The following is a 16555-nucleotide window of genomic DNA, read 5'->3' as shown; positions in this document are numbered from 1 at the left end:
ACAACCACTTGGGTTTTGATGAAGGCACAAAGCTTGTGCTGGAGGAAAGATGGTCTCTTCTGCAAATACTGCAGCTCATGTAAATATCCACAGGGAAAGAGTCAGACTTTAAAAATAGATCAAAGAGTGTAATCTAAGACTCAAAATGTGAAATTACCAGGGAACAAGTAAAGGTAAGAATTCATTTTCAAGGATTCAATAGTCCAGGAAAGAGTGCCAATAACCGACAAATGGGAATGAATGAGTTTCAAAAGCTCCTGTGTGGTGGGAGAGACAATAAACGATGAAGAGACAAGGACAGCGTTGCTGATCTTCCTTGTCACCTATGTACTTTGGAGTATTCTGCTTTTACAGGACAGAGACAAAGATGATAAAGGGCATGCAGATCAAGGTAGGGCATCTGGAATTTGTGCAGAGGGTAGGAGAAGGAAAATATGAATATTTTCCATTTTATTGAAAATTTTCAATACCTGACCATTTTACTACTTGTTTTCTGATTTTTCACCCCTCCCTGGGCTCTGAATTCCCTCACTGAGAACCATTGAACTGGAGCTGAAGTCTGTTGTTAACTTGGCGGAAGTCTCCCTTCATATGGAATTCTTTCACATTCTGGAAGACGTTTTTTTTTTTTTTTTTTTTTTTTCTCTTTTTTATTGGATATTTTATTTATTTACATTTCAAATGTTTTCTCCTTTCTAGGTCTCCCCTTCAGAACCCCCTATGCCATCCCCTCTCCCTCTGTCTCTATGAAGGTGCTCCCCCACCCACCTATTCATTCACGTCTCCTGACCCTGGCATTCCCTACACTGGGACATCGAACACCCTCAGGCTCAAAGACATCTACTCCCACTGATGTCCAACAAGGCCATCCTCTGCCACATATGTGGATGAAGCTATGGGTCCCTCCATGTGTACTCTTGGGTTAGTGGTTTAGTCCCCAAGAGCTCTGGGGTGGGGTCAGGCAGGGTGTCTAGAAAACCCTACACTGCATCTAGAGTAGTAGTATTTAATAGGCTATATTCAAGGACCTACAATAAGAAATAAAGGGGTATGGAATATATTCATATTTCGGTAAATGAAACTATTAAAGGGCATAATTTATAGAAGAAACAAAATTGCATAACAATTGATGAGAAACCATATTCAATAACACTTTATTGCTATAATCTGTAATAAACACAGAGAACCTGACATGAAAGAAACCAAACTAAAGTCCAACCAAGGCTTTCTCAGGGCACTTTTAAATTAGTGGAACACTTTTAGTAAATGTTTAAAAAAATGGATGTGAACTCAACAAAATAAACAGCCCAGAAAAATAAACTGACTTTTCATTTCATGATACCCACATTTGCATGGCAGATCAAAGTTGTTAATGGATAAATAATCTGCATTTTAAGTCATGTTACATAAACCATTCATAAATATTCAGAGGTTCTTCATAGCACTGACTATGTGTTTGAGAAGGAAAACATACCCTACCTTTCCTTAATTTGGAGATCCTTTTTAATTAGTGCTTCAAATTTCTTAATCTCATTGGCCACGTCCTTTAAAGAAAATTCACCATCAGTTTTCTGCCTTGAAAAGCCACTGAGAAATTTCATCATGTTCAATCAGTTTTAAAAGGTGACTCATAGTACTAATTCAAAATAATTAAGTGCCAAGATAAGACAAGCTGAAATACTTTTATAACTGTGATTTGTTCTTTTAGATGAGGTTACCCTAAAGCAATATAGAAATTGTCTCACCCAAATCACTTATTTCATGATTCTCTCCTGTTGTTTCAAAAATGTGTGTGTGTGTGTGTGTGTGTGTGTGTGTGTGTGTGTGTGTATGCGCGAGTGTGTAGGAGGACAACCTCCCATTTCACTTCTTTCTTCAATCTTGTTTTATTCGAGGTCACTTGTTTTCTGCTGGGAATTATACTGTCTCTGGTCCTCTCTCAAAACATGTGTACTGGATTACATACACAGACATGTTTGCTTATTGGTGCAGTTAGTTTAACCATAGAGCCATCTCTGGAGAAGGAAGAGTCTTATTTTAATAGTGCACCAAAGGATGCGAATGTAATTGACACTGATCAGCGTCCAGGCACATGTTTTTAAAATATAAATATTTCTTACAGGTGTATGTGTTGCCTGTTTTAAACACTTCCCATGCAACCTAACTTACTCTATAACCTTTTTCTCTAAATAATTTCAGCTTGTGCTTATGTAACTATAAAAACTTTATTATAAATCTTCAAAAACTCAGGGAAATTTAGTTGCTTAATACAAAAATGGAGGTAGAAAAGTATGTGGATAATATGCTTTAAAATCCAAATCTAAAATATTTTATTCGAGTTTCATAAATGGTACATAGATCAATACAAAATGCCATGGGCTTAGGGATGAGAGATCTTGGTCAATGTCTCCTTAAGCGGCACCCATCGCTACAGTAAAATGGATCAGCATCTAGACTTCAGTTCACTTTACATTTATAAAGGAAGGCATTAACACAGAACCGAGAGGACACAGTCAATAAGAAGTGAAGTGACAGTCCAGATCTTGAGTGATGGTAATTATTGTTACCTTTCTTAGGTCAACAAAGAATGGAAGCAATCAGTAGTTATTACCACAACATAGTATTACTTTCCCATGACATAATTAGATTTTATCCTATTGGAATGTTGACAATCGGTGTGGTCTAGTAAACTATATCTCCAGTGCAGGTATTTTAATTTAAAATGTTTTAACAGCAACAAGACAATTAACATTTCTGGGATTTATAAGAAGCCACATTGCATGGTAAAGGAGAAAGGTGTGTTCCCGACAATTACCTAATTTAGCAGACTAACTATAAACACAGGAGTCCAAGTAGAAACCCCAACATTGGGAACTTTATCTCCCTTGGGCTCAAGCTACACCCTGCTACTAAGCAAACAAGAGTTTTGAAAAAAAAAAAAATAAGAACCTTTGGAAGATCTCTCCTGCTCATTGCAGAGAGGGCATTTCCCTATTAAGAGAAACACAAGACAAGAGACCATCACTTACCTCTGCCTCCTTTTTCTTTTTCATCAGTTTTTGAGCCTCAATAGCTTTCAAAGTACGGTTGGATTCAGGCTTGGGGATCTGTATAATGGCTGCCTGGATTTTGGCCATTATCTCATTTTGTCGTCTTCTGTTTAAGCGTTGCTGAGTATGGCATACACATTAATTTATTCATTCAGCTTGTCAAAATAATAAGAATGTAACATATATACAGATACACAAATATGTAAGTTATCTGTTGAAAATTTCAGAACTTAGCAATTAACAAATGCACAAGGTGTCACAATTGTGTACTATTAGAAAGACAATCGGCGCTATTTACATTGAAAATTATGATGCTAAACACAACATTGATAAACTAAAATTATGACTAAATAATGTATGTATTGCTATTATGTGCATTGGTACAAGAATAGTCATGTGCTTTAAATATAAAAATATTATAGTTCATTATCCATGCACATTCATGACCAGCCCAAATATGAGAATTCTTTCTCTGAGGAAGCCCCCAAGGACTCTATAGACCCAATAGCTGCCACTAGCAAAGTCAACTTCTCCAGACCAATCTACCTATACACATGAGTTCAGGAGAAACCTCAACTACTGGCCTGACACCAAAACACAAAGCATGGTGGGATTATATCTCAAGACAGGCAGTACTGAGTTTAAGGACAATATAAAAAGAATGGTGTGATTGAAAGAGAAATGTCTAAAATATATATTATTAAATATTTTAAAACTAAACATCTAATTGGATGTGGTGGCTCACGCCTTTAATCCCAGCACTCGGGAGGCAGAGGCAGGCGGATTTCTGAGTTTGAGGTCAGCCTGGTCTACAAAGTGAGTTCCAGGACGGCAAAGGCTACACAGAGAAACCCTGTCTGGAAAAAAACAAAAACCAAAAACCAAAAAACAAAAACAAAAAAACTAAACATCTTATGAAAATGATAAATGTTTTTATTACTAAAGCATTGCATTAGAACTGAATTCCTTAATTTCTATATCCAAGGAAAATTACATTAAAAAGCAGAAGTTATCATTTTATCATTTCTATTTCACTTTCTGAAGATGTGAATTTCTACTGCATTGCCATATGTTTATTTCATGTGGATTTCTATTTCATCACCCTATGTTTATTTTCTTTTTCTTAAGAAAATAGGGAGACCACAGGCAGGCTTCGTCACTTGTCTTGTTTATTTCCTATGGCCATGTTTCACAATCTCTCTTCCATATAATTCACAATATCCTACAGTCCTTGACTTTTCTTTTTTTGAGGTTTCCTGCATTATACTTGGCTTTCCACACCTGAACTAGCTGGTTCAATGCACATGAGTCCCAGTTCTTGACCTCAACATAGACATTGCACTTAGAATCCCCTGTCTCTGCTACGCAGAAGCACTGAAGAGTGATTCTGTCCTCTGGAAACTAACAGAAGAAGAAGCTCAGTCCATCCAGGATATATTACCTTCTTGACATACTAATCAATTTAAAAAGCAAGTTTCAAATATAACAGGGAGAGCAATAATTCCATTGCCTGTAGTTAGCACACTCTCTGCATCTGGCCATTTGAAATTCTCTTAAAAGTCTTTAATGATTTGATGATGTTTTCCCTCTCATGTCTTTAAAGACATAGATCATTAAAGACTTTTTTTTTTCAAAGAGGTCTTTAGAATCAGCAGCAACTTACACAAAGCAATAGCTAAGGACAGTGAAGATAAGATGTTTCACATAGTTGGATAGGGAAGCAATCAGAGAAGTAACCCCCTATAATAAATGTAGCAGGATATAGAGACAGGGGCATTGCAGAGAATAGGATAGAATGGGGCATGGGGGAAATGTCCCTCCTGTCTTCCACAGGGATGTAAGGATTGAGCTCCTTCGGCCAGTAGGGTAGCTAGTAGCAAATTCTTTCCCAAAGGAACTGAGGACAGATTTCATTCAGTGAAGAAAGTTGTCCTATTAGGTAGTTGATAGCTCTCAGCCACAGGGGCAGGGAGAGTGAGTGGGAAACAAGACGGGAGGGAGGGAGGGAGGGAGGGTGTGGTGAGGCAACGCAAGGTCATGCATCATGCCATGCAAACTATCCATGCTGCTGCGTATGCAATGTGTGCTTACTACAGGCAGAAATAACCACCAGGTATACTAGGTGTTAATGAATTTTCAGGAAGAAAATAAATGATCTATGGAACCTTTTCGATATTAAAGTGTCTTTGCTCTTCCTCAAGTTTTTGAATTTTTTCAAACTTCTCAAAATTCATTCGGGCAAGATCTTCTTTCATTTGTTTACACTTTTCTTGAAACCTGCATGTAACCCGCATCAGATTGAAATCGGTTTGCCGTGGTATCAGGTTTTTAAGTCTCTAGATGAAGAAAGCATTTCAAAGGTTTTGGTTACTGGAGACTAAAAGGTGTGCTGGCATAGCAATCATATATATTTTGTATTGAAATGAAGTTTATACACATCATCACTTTTGATAATTAAATTAAAAACTATGTCATTTATGTTAACCACTAAAATCTTTAATTGTGCGTTGACAACAAAATGATATTTATATTCATTCTTACAAAATGGTGTCATATATATTTACATTTTGCCTGCTCTTGACTTCCTTCCTTTTTCCTTAATCAAAGACCTCTTTCCTTTTGGTCCTCATACCACATCCCGTTCTTCTCCACTCTTTTCCTCCACTAACTGTTGTCTCTCTTTCTATAATATGTGTGTTATACCTCCCTTAAACTCCTATTCCCCAGCTACTGCTTGACTGTCATATCTCCATGTGTCATGAGAAGCTATTCTGTGCTCTCTTTCACCCCATCTTTAAATCACTATGATATATACCACAATACAGAAACATTTTTTCCTTCCTAGCATGCAAACGTGAAGTTCATGGAGGCTTTCTCAACGTCATCTCTGTGCAAGCACTTGGGATAAAATCGGGACTCAATAAATGTCTATACATTGTATAACTGACTCTGGAAGGCCTCACAGCTCATTGCACACTGTCTTCAATAGGCTACATAAAAGTCCAGTGTCATAGCAGGCAGAAAAATAAATCATCCTCATCTGTACAGCTGGGAGAAGAAAGGGAGGCGTTTCTCAGTGATTGACTGGAGTCAACCAAGCTGGGACATTGAAGAAGAATCCAGCACCGAGCTGCTTAGCTTAACGCCTAATCTGCCTGCCTGTGATTTCTCATTTTACTTTGCTCCCAGACTAGTGCAGGTATCCAATTAAAGTAGAGCAGTTTGAAATTGGAGCTAGCAAACTAAAAAGTGCTAACAATTCATCAAAACACATTTTCCTGAATATTTACAATGCTCAAGTATTTTCCTAGGCATTAGAGGCACCCACATCTTAAGAACAAAGGGCAAACTCATGAGGAATGGGTAGCACCAGGAGATTAACACCAAGGCTTCACTTATTTCAAGGAAGAGTCTATGCGAGCTGGGTAGACAGCAGAGGTGAGAAAGATGTTTGGGAAGGAGGAGATATGAGATTGGGATGTTTGGGTGGGAGAAAGGACAAGAATAGTCTAAACATAGTCAAAGACACCCAGTCAATAGACACAAGAAATTGCCATTGTGCTGAGCAGTACAAAGAAGTAATTTTGAAACTGTTTGGTGACTGTGGAGTTTGCCATCAGATGGGGATACAATGTATATAAAGCTGAAGAAGTCTGTGCTGAAGAGCCCTACGATCTAGCAGAAGGCCTGATGTTCTAGCAAGTTGCTGCAGTGGCCCCCTGGGGAAATCTTAGGCAACATAGTAGCAGGAAAACATGCAGAGGAAAAGAGCAGTTATGAAAACTAATGGTATATATAAAGACTAAGGCAGTTATATTTACAGATAATTTATGAAATTATCTACTGGACAATAAAAGGCATGCTGACATTGACACAGATAATTTAGAAGATAATTTATGAAAGAGTAAAAGGTATGCTAACATTGCAATCATACAAATTTCTGTATTAAATATAACACACAATAATGGTGTATACACACCATCACTGTTGGTAATTAAAATAAATTAAAAACTACGTCATTCATGTTGATCACTAAAATCTTTAATTGTGTGTGGACAAAAAAATTAATGAAAAAGGGCATGCATTTAGAAGAGAACAAGGGAGTATATTGAATAGTTTGGAGTGAGAAAAAAGAATGGAGAAATTATGTAATTTCAAAAATAGAAGAGGAAAAAGTTCTGGGAAAGAGGGGCAGACTTGGATAAGTTATCTGTAGTGTGACTAGGAAGCAGGGAGATGGCAAGGGTAGATGAACAAATTAAAGACATTAGCATAAAATAACACCCAGAAGGGCCAGTAACACAAATAGCCTCAACTGAGCATCTCCAAGACTACAATCTCACAGCCAGTCTGCAGCAACACCAGCTTTTCTCCTGGGAATGCCTATTCCGTGTCTTTTTCTACCTACCTCTCGAAAAGCCTCACTTTTGAGGGTCTGAAGCCTCAAGTTTGTCTGGGGTTGCATGGTTTGTATCTCTAGTCCAGTCAGCCCTGTTTTCTTCTTTTTCTGAAGAGCAATGTACAACTGATACAGAAGTTTAGTTGCTGCCCCAGGCTTCTCTGTGATGATGCTTTGAGCCACATTCTGATCAAACTGCACACCCAGCAGGTGAAGTGTTGGTTGCAAGCGGGAGAAATTATTAAGTTTGGCTGTTGAACCCCTAAAGGTGACAATACGTTCATAATTACACATTAACGGCAAATGAAAAGCAAATACCCAATGTCAGAAGTATTATGATACGATACTCTGAATTATCCCAACTGCCCTTAGATGCTTCCTTTTTCTTAAACGACTCTGTAATGAAAATGCCTGGGGATATTTTTCCCCATTGGCTATGTTTATCTAAACTTTATTTTTCTTGAAATAATTTAAAACTTATTAATTTTATATAGTTCATGCTGTAAATTGACAATAAAATTTAGTATAGGAGATAAGTACTAAGACAGACAAATATATGCTGCTCAGTGGATAAAAAGACAATAGCTTTAAAAACTACATTTTATTCCAAGGCAAACTTGCAATACAAATTTCCATTGTATTAAGTTATCATTTATTATTGCTAATATCTTAAGTTAATCCTAAATTTTAACTTGACAATAGTTCTTTCATAAACTCTCAACATTATTTAACTGAATCATGTTATCTATGGAAATCATTCTGTTACCCTTCAATATGTAGTTTGTAGTAATTCTTTGATATGAAGAAAATCTAAAATTGGAAATTTTATTATTTTTCATTATTTAATTTCAACATGGCCTCAAAATTTAAGAATCTAATTAATTAATTAACTTTCTCCATCGATTAATATTCTATTAAATAAGCATATTATTAAGGGTATACATGATAATTAAGTCTAATTAATTTCAAAATTTTATTGATATGTGGGGCTAGAGAGACAACCTAAAGTAGCTTGCTGCACTTGCAGAGAACATGCATTTGATTCTCCACACATGCATGTCAGCCCACAGCTATCTCTAAATCCAGTTTCAGGATATCTGCATGTCATTATGTGGCCTTCATAGACACCAGGCATTCATGTGATACACATACATGCATTCAGGTAAAACCTCATGCACAGAAAGTAACTAAATGGCAATCACTGAAGTGTTAAAAAACGAACAAAATGTAGTTATTACTTTTAGGTGTTCATAGTTAATAAGAAACATATTTGAATAAAAGGCAATAAGGATTAGATGTTGCTTCAGAGATCTCAAAAGGTCTGTAACTACTAGTAATTAAAATAGGCATTCATGTCATTTTCAACTCTTGTGACTATTATCAACTCAGACCCATAAACAAGTTTTAGGCTTAGGCCTAAAACTAGTTGGGTTGGATTCTTTCAACTTTAAAAAAAAAAAAATTATACACACACACGCGCACACACACACACATACACAGTATATATACACTCTTACTCTCTTCAGACAGACAGGAGGAGGGCACTGGATCTCATTACAGATGATTGTGAGCCACCACGTGGCTGCTGAGCATTGAACTCAGGACCTCTGGAAGAGCAGTCAGTGCTCTTAACCACTGAGCCATCTCTCCAAACTTGGCCTGGATTCTTATCTTCCAACATTTAAATCCACTCTTTAATACAAAACCATTCTGAGTATACTTGAATGTAATCAAAGTGCACCCCTAAAGTTCTTCCTCTGAATTGAGAGTTGTCATGTATCTGAGTGACTGTGAAATAAAAGGATGCATAGAATCTGGTGTATATCACCCACCATGCATATTCTGAAAGATGGTAACTGAGAGTTATCTATTCAAGCTTAGGTTTGCTCATATGTTGGCTGCAGTGTTTATGGACATCATAATTCAGAAGGGAGAATACAAAGGCAATCGTGTATCAATCTCATGTCTTTCAAAGCTTAGCCCTTACCCCTACAGACAAAAGACCTGGCGCCCTCTTCTCACTTGTAGTGCGTTGCTTCCTGAATAGAGTATTTGTTATAGTCTGGTTTCCAGTTTGGTTTTAAGATGGCATTAATGAACTAAACCAACTATCAAAGGTAAAACAAGAGTTCTCCCTGGAAGATAAAATGGATGTTGTAAATTCCCAACCAGCCAAACTGTGAAGAACACAACTTAAGGAATCTCAGGAAATCCCTGATTGTTAAGATGTGTGCTCAGTCAGCACAGTAGAATAATCAGCTCTTGTTTTTGGAAACAGAAAAACAGCTGGGATGTCTTTACTCTGGAGACAGCGCATATGATGTAAACGATGACCTCTGAGGGAATAAGCATCTTGCACTGGGAAATGTTTCCTTGCCCTCTGCTTACCGTCTTTGTTTGCTAAGGGACTTAGGTCTCCTCTCCTGCTTGCCATCAGGTCACAGAATACACCTTCTCTCAGCAAAAGAAATGTGACCCTCTGGAAGATATTTCCCTCTTCACTATTTTTTTTTCCTTTTAATTGATCTGCTTCAGTGAAACTAACAGTTTTAAAGTGAATAATCCTCTCAGAGTTAGACAAGTTATTCTTAAAATTAAGTCATTTCTAAGACATGTAACTATGTCATTAGCACTGTATAAAGTACAATTTTCCTTTCAGATTAGGATAAAGATATAAAAAGTATGAGGTGATGATCATGCACCTTATCTTCGGGTTTCTACTGCTCTGATAAAAACAATGATCAAAAGCAACTTGAGGAGGGAAGGGTTTATTTTCATTTTTAAACTCCCAAATAATCGTCCATCACTGGAGGAAGTCAGGGCAGGACCTCCAGCTGGGCAGGCACCAGGAGTAACAGTAACGTAGTTTCCAGAGACAAGTGCTGCTTCCTGCCTTGCTTTTCACAGCTTGCTGGTTTCGAGCTAACATACTTCACTATCCACTGAGCATTGCTTCCAGGAACCCTGCACATGTTAAAATCTACTAAAATGGCAATACTACTATCACATAATTTAAGTAAATACTCTTTTATAGTTTAAGTCTTCTCTAGATTACAGCATAACTTCCTTGGCTATTTTCAGCGCATGCTTAAATCCATGAATAAAGTATGTTGATGTGGAAGAATCACTGTGCACCTGAAATACTGATACTGCATTAAAAATGAGACTGGAATAGTTCTTTAAAATTTCTACGGCTAATTAGGTGTAGATTTTGATACTGATATCTTGATTATAGGAATGATATTGTGATTTTACCATGGGTGAGGGACAACTTTAAGGATATTTGCAATTTGCATGTCCTAAGTTACTTTGGTTGCTATGAGAAAAATCATGACCAAAGCCACCTGCAGTGGAACATGTTTATTTGCCTTACACTTTTCAATCATAGGACATCACTGAGAAATTCAAGATAGGAGCATGAAGGTAAGAACTGGGCTGTGTTGCTTATTACTGGCTTGCTCTCTATGAAATGCTTGGCTTGCTTGCTTATTTTACCTGGGTGTCCAAAAGTGGAACCAGCTATAGTGGGCTTGGTCCTCCTGCACATCAATCAATAATAATAATAATAATAATAATAATAATAATAATAATAATAAAATGTTAAGTAAAGTTCTTGTTTCCCAGGTAACTCTACTTTATGTCAAGTTGAAAAAAAAAAACCTAACAAGAAGCTAACTTTTGTTAAACCATTTTCTAATAATTTTGGACACCTGGGTTTTGTCATTATTCTAATAAAAAATGACACAAACAAATAATCCCAACAATATTATAAGGAAAAGTATCACCCATGTATCACTGGGACAGAGAGATGGCAAGAGCGAAGTCTGCAGAAGAGAGTAAGAGGTTTCAAGAAGGCTGGAAATGCTGATGGCCCTGAAGAGGTTTTTCAAAGCGATAGTGAAAGAGAAATAACATGCAAAGCTTCATGTCTGGGTTTAAACGAGGTTGGCCCCCAGATGCTCACGTATTTGAGTGCTTGGTCCCCAGTTGTTAGAACTATTTGGAATGGATTTTTGAGTTTTGGCTTTGTTGGAGGAGGTCCGTCACTAAGGATAAGCTTTGAAGTTTCAAAAGCCCACGCATGTTCTCTGTCAAGCCATAATGACTATACACTTTAACCCTCCAGAGAAATTCTGTGAGCCCAGTAAAGTGTCAAGTTGCCTTGATCCTGGTGTCTCTTTATAGGATAGAAGAGTGATTAAGGCAGTACATGATAAAACAAAAATAGATGGTGTATGTGTAGACCAGACAAGTTTTAGTTAGAGTTCTATTAGTAGGTAAGACGCTTGAAACGTGTAACCTTTCAGAATTTACCTAAAGACTTACAAGTTCATTAATCCTCCCTCCCCCCAAAAAAAATTACTGAAATTTCACTAAACCTGCATTTGGACCTATTAGATCCTCAAGAGGTTAAAATAAACAATAACAACAACATTAACAACAACAGTAATAATTAATAACAGGGCATCCTTAACTTAAAGGACTTTGAATATGCAGTGTTGGAAACACCAAGAAACAAGCACCAAGGAGAATTCTGCAGAAACATGCAACTGTGAAATATGAGTTTCTAGTGTGCACAAAACGATAAACAGAAGTACTGGAAATCTGATTCCATGCACGTAACCACAGAGTAGTCTATGTGTTTGAGAGTATCTGAGAGCACGAATGTGAAAGAAAAAGAGTGTTTGTTACCTACCCTGGAAATCTTACACCTGGCAGCCTAATCTCCCATCTATTAGTGGTTGTAAAGGTTGTAACAAAAGGGACACGGGGACCAGCAGGTTAGGCAGAGGAAACAGCTGAGGAAAGCTGTGAAAAAGTTGTACAACAGGCCACGAGGGAGTGTGTGTGTGTGTGTGTGTGTGTGTGTGTGTGTGTGTGTGAGACAATCTCAACTCTCCTTTCAATCCTCAGGAATGGAAGGTTTGTAACACAGCGGGTTTTGTATGGATTAAAATATCCCTGTGTCCTAGAAGCTTCATAAACAAGCTTGGAGGGAAAACTACAAAGACTTTAATAGTATGAAAATATATTTACAATCTATAGCTTCTACTATGTCATAGAATCTTCCCTGTGCAGCTTGTATAGTTTATATGCATGAAGAAATGAATCACCTATGAAGAGGAGGTATCATACATTATTTGGCCCAGGGAAATTTTATCATAGGAATGTTTGCATGGGAAGTGTCAGGTTAACAGTGATTTGTGCTAAGAATGGGAGAAGAGATAGATGGAGAAGTGTTTGCTGTGTGAGTTTTACCCTCAGAATTCAAGTAAATATGCTGAGAGTACCGCACACTTGTAATTCTAGGGCTGGGAGAATGGAGACAGGAGGAATCCGGGTGCTCAACAGCCAATCACTCCAGCTTACTTGGTGAGACCCAACCTAATGAGAGACTCCATCTCAAACAAACAACAAACAAACAAGCAAAATCAATGTGGGTTGTTCCTGAGGAGTAGAAGGAGAATTGAGATTGTCCTCAGGCCTAATACACACACACACACACACACACACACACACACACACACACACACTCACATCTTTTCAGAATTTTTAAAAATGAGAAGTCAGATAGGGGCTTGTAATAATTCAAATACAGCTATTAAAGGATGTTCCCATAGATATACCTACTGACAAAATAGCAACACAAATATTAAAAGCATTACCCCCCCCCACACACACACATACTCTATTTTTTTTTTTTTTTTTTGGTGTATGTGGTAAGCTAGCATCCACATGTGACACAATTAATGAGGAAAGAACTTGAGACTAGTTAGGTCATGAGCCTCAGGGGAAACCTACTACTATTATTCTGTTAAATGGGCATAGTAATAAAAAAAACTCCTAGTGACATATTTCTATACCCATTGGCCAGTCTATCACTTAACCCTCATGAGAGAAAGTTCATGCTGTAGAGAGAAGCTTATACAGAGATCTACAGACAGACAGTATGAAGAGACTAATAACGTTTGAAGCACTCAGCCTCGCGCTGAGCATATCACACAGTGCCTTTCAACGTTTAGGGATCCATGCATAGAGTGGGAGAGCCAGAGATTGAGGACAATGTCAAGGCATCCAAGATACTGATAGGGTTTACATATGAAGTCACAGAGACATAGGGGACAGAAATAAGACTTGTACCAAGCAAGAGAAAATCCCAGCACAGAGAGCAGGGAGTGGGCACAAAGTCCTAATTTAACTAGAAGCTACTAGTGGTGCTGAGAGAGTAAAATCAGTTTGCTTCAGTGTCGGGACACAGGCTGGATCAAACACTTCAGGGCAGGCCTCAGCAGTAACTGGCTAACAAAAAAATGGACAAAATCTTCTTTAGTATGTGTTCTTTTTGTTCTTATTTTTAAGAGGGAGAAAGAAATCAAAGTTGAGTTGGTGGGAGGGTCTGGGAAAAGGATGGGCGAGGAAAGAATAGACTCAAAATATATAAAGTTTTTTTTTTTTTTAATAAAAAAGAACTTACTGCTTGGTCTGAAGAATAGATTTTTTTCTGCCTTTTTACCCCATTTTATTTCCACTCCTTTTTTTTTCTACTTCAAAGGCAGTCTCCAAATAGAGCAGCAGTAGCTATAAAATCCAGTAATCAACATGGAAGGCTGTCTGAAACCCCTCAGAAAAGATCCTATGGTCCGAGCCTACCACCACTTGACCTGCCTGACAGTCTGTGAAAAAAGTCATGTGTGTGTGTGTGTGCGTGTGTCCTTTTCATTGTTCACTGGATAAAGCCAAGTTTCAAGGATATTTGTACAAAGTAGTCAATCGCTCATGTTCAAGATTCTAGCTGCCTGTTTTGGTGCTATCAGCTGCTCCACACAAGAGCCTTCTCAAAACTAGACAGCTCTAAGAATGAGATGTGTGTGGAGGGGTCTGAAGCTCTCATAGTTTCTGGGCGTCAATCTATAAATTAACATAGATTATTTTTATAGATTAAGCTAATCTATAATTGTGCAAGTATGTGGGTTTCCGAAAAGATTTGAGGATTCAAAACACGTCATGTCTTTAGCCAGGTTAAAGTATTGCTACCAGGGGAGGCAGTGAGGAAGAAAGAACTAGAAATTTCCAAAGCAAACTTTGTTTCAACACTCTCACAGAATCGCTCAGCAAATGACAACTTGTCAAAATGTACACTAACTGATAACTAAGCTGTCAGATAGAGGATATAGGTACTAAACCTGGCAAAGAACAGAGACTACAGAATCCATCCCAGTAAATCATAATGGAAACCAAAGAGCAGCTGAAATTGCATGCACAGCAGATAGCAAGGATAGCCAAAAATGTGGACATTCGAGTTTGCACATGTGGTGCTTTGAGTGAGATCTTCCTCATTAGACTGGGGCATTTGAATTCCTGGTCCCCAGGTGCTGGCTCTTTGCAGTGGATTAAGAGATGTAGTCACTGGGATCCAGCTTTGAGGTTTCAAAAGACTTACTCTATTTTGAGTTAGGTCTCCCTGCTCCTTGCTTGTGGATCAAGATGTGACTCTCAGCAGCTGCTCTAGCACCATGCCTGCCTGCCTGCCTACCTGCCTGCCTGCCTGTCTGCTGCAGCGCTCCCCACTCTGGTAATGATGGACTCATCCACCTGGAATTATAATCCTAAAATAAACTCCTTTAAAAGTTGCCTCAACCATGGTGTTTTTAAAACAGCAATAGATAAATAACTAAACAACATATTATATTATTTTCCATATCTAATAATAATTCCCACACATTCAGACAAAATAGTATCCATACATAAGAAGACCCAGTAGAAGCTCTCTGATGAAGCAAGCAAAAGACTTTAGAATGGATATTAAAATATTTTAAAAGCTAAAAGAAACAATTTTTAATTAGAGTGAGACAAAAGCCTCAGCAATAAAGAAATAAAAATTATAAAAATAGGAACCAAAAAGAACATTGGAGTTAAGATTTACTAATCAAAGTTGCCCAGCTAGTGAGGTTAATGGAGATCAAGACTCAAGAGTTATGCTGGAATGAAATGTTCACTATGAAAGAGTTCAACTATAGGTTTAAGTGGACAGAAAAAAAAAAGAATAAAAAACCTCAAAGGTATATCCACTGAAATTATTCAGGAATAAAACAATAAGAAGAGAAGTGAGCACAAATTCAAAATACCAAACTCACAAGTAATCAAAAAATAATTAAATTGGAATGAAACAAAATGAAAAAAAAAATGTGCCTCAAGATCAGACATAACAAAGTTATAATTCAAATTACACAATAGGAAAAATATTTGCAAATCATTCGTCTGACAAGGAACATGTCTTAGAATTTGAAAATAACATAAAACAATAAAAATACAAGCTGATTTAAAAATGTACAATATCAAAGTAGGCATTACATTAATGAAGATGAATGAATAATAAGCAGATGTAAAGATATTTAACAACATTAGAGATCGAAGAAATGCAGTTTAAACTGATAATGCAACACAAGTTCACCTGTTAAGGTGGCTATAACTGGAGGATACGTAAAGAAAAACTGAGGAGGAGAAAGGAGAGGGAAATCATAGTCAGAATATTTTGTATGAAAAAAATCTGTGTTCAATAAAAATAATATGAAAAAGATAATCAAAGATGTTCATGAAAATATAGTGAAATTAAAACCTTCATATAGTGCTGCTGTAGACAGGAAAGTGTGATTGCTCTAGAAAACAGCTTTGTGTGCTTTCACATATATAGTAATTTATGATACACACACACGTATATATATTCACAGCAATGTGTCTCCTAAGCACATAGTCACGAGAAATAGACTCAAGAGGTAAGAGCATAAGTATGCACAGTACAACATCCACAATAAATAATAACCCCAGTGGAAAAACTCAAATATTCTTCTACTGATAAACAAATTATGGCATGTCATACCCATGAATTTGAAAATTTCCAGCAAGTAAATAATAATGAACAGAAGGCTCATGAATGAGACTCAAAACTTTATCCTAGGTGGGAAAAGCCAAACAAATGTGCCCCTTTTCTGACATGGTACACATACAAGTGTTGAATATATTTACTCAATACATAGTAAGCAGCGGGTATAACAAGTAAACTGGGAGAGAGGAAGCATTCAGGCAGCATGGCCTCAGTATCACAAAT

At 37.3% G+C, this 16555-nt stretch overlaps 1 protein-coding gene across 3 annotated transcripts in view; it reads right to left on the bottom strand.

Moving 5' to 3' along the window:
• The window catches only part of Spef2 (sperm flagellar and cilia associated 2), a 167303-nt gene that overhangs the window by 141391 nt on the left and 9357 nt on the right, over positions 1 to 16555 (bottom strand). For 2 of the 3 annotated variants that reach the window (XM_021183947.3, XM_085831427.1), the window contains exons 3-6: positions 7459 to 7711; positions 5216 to 5386; positions 3030 to 3170; positions 1480 to 1544 (exon numbers count right to left, since the gene is read on the bottom strand). In XM_021183947.3, the coding sequence (XP_021039606.1) occupies positions 1480 to 1544; positions 3030 to 3170; positions 5216 to 5386; positions 7459 to 7711 (630 nt within the window). The remainder of the gene's footprint in view (positions 1 to 1479; positions 1545 to 3029; positions 3171 to 5215; positions 5387 to 7458; positions 7712 to 16555) is intronic. The other variant, XM_021183946.3, reaches the window with a different exon arrangement.

The sequence above is a fragment of the Mus caroli genome, unplaced genomic scaffold, assembly GCF_978045245.1.
Source record: "Mus caroli unplaced genomic scaffold, Mus_caroli_1 scaffold_16, whole genome shotgun sequence".
NCBI lineage: Eukaryota > Metazoa > Chordata > Mammalia > Rodentia > Muridae > Mus > Mus caroli.
The sequence above is the reverse complement of the archived record's forward strand: the minus strand, read 5'-3'. Positions and strand labels throughout refer to the sequence as shown.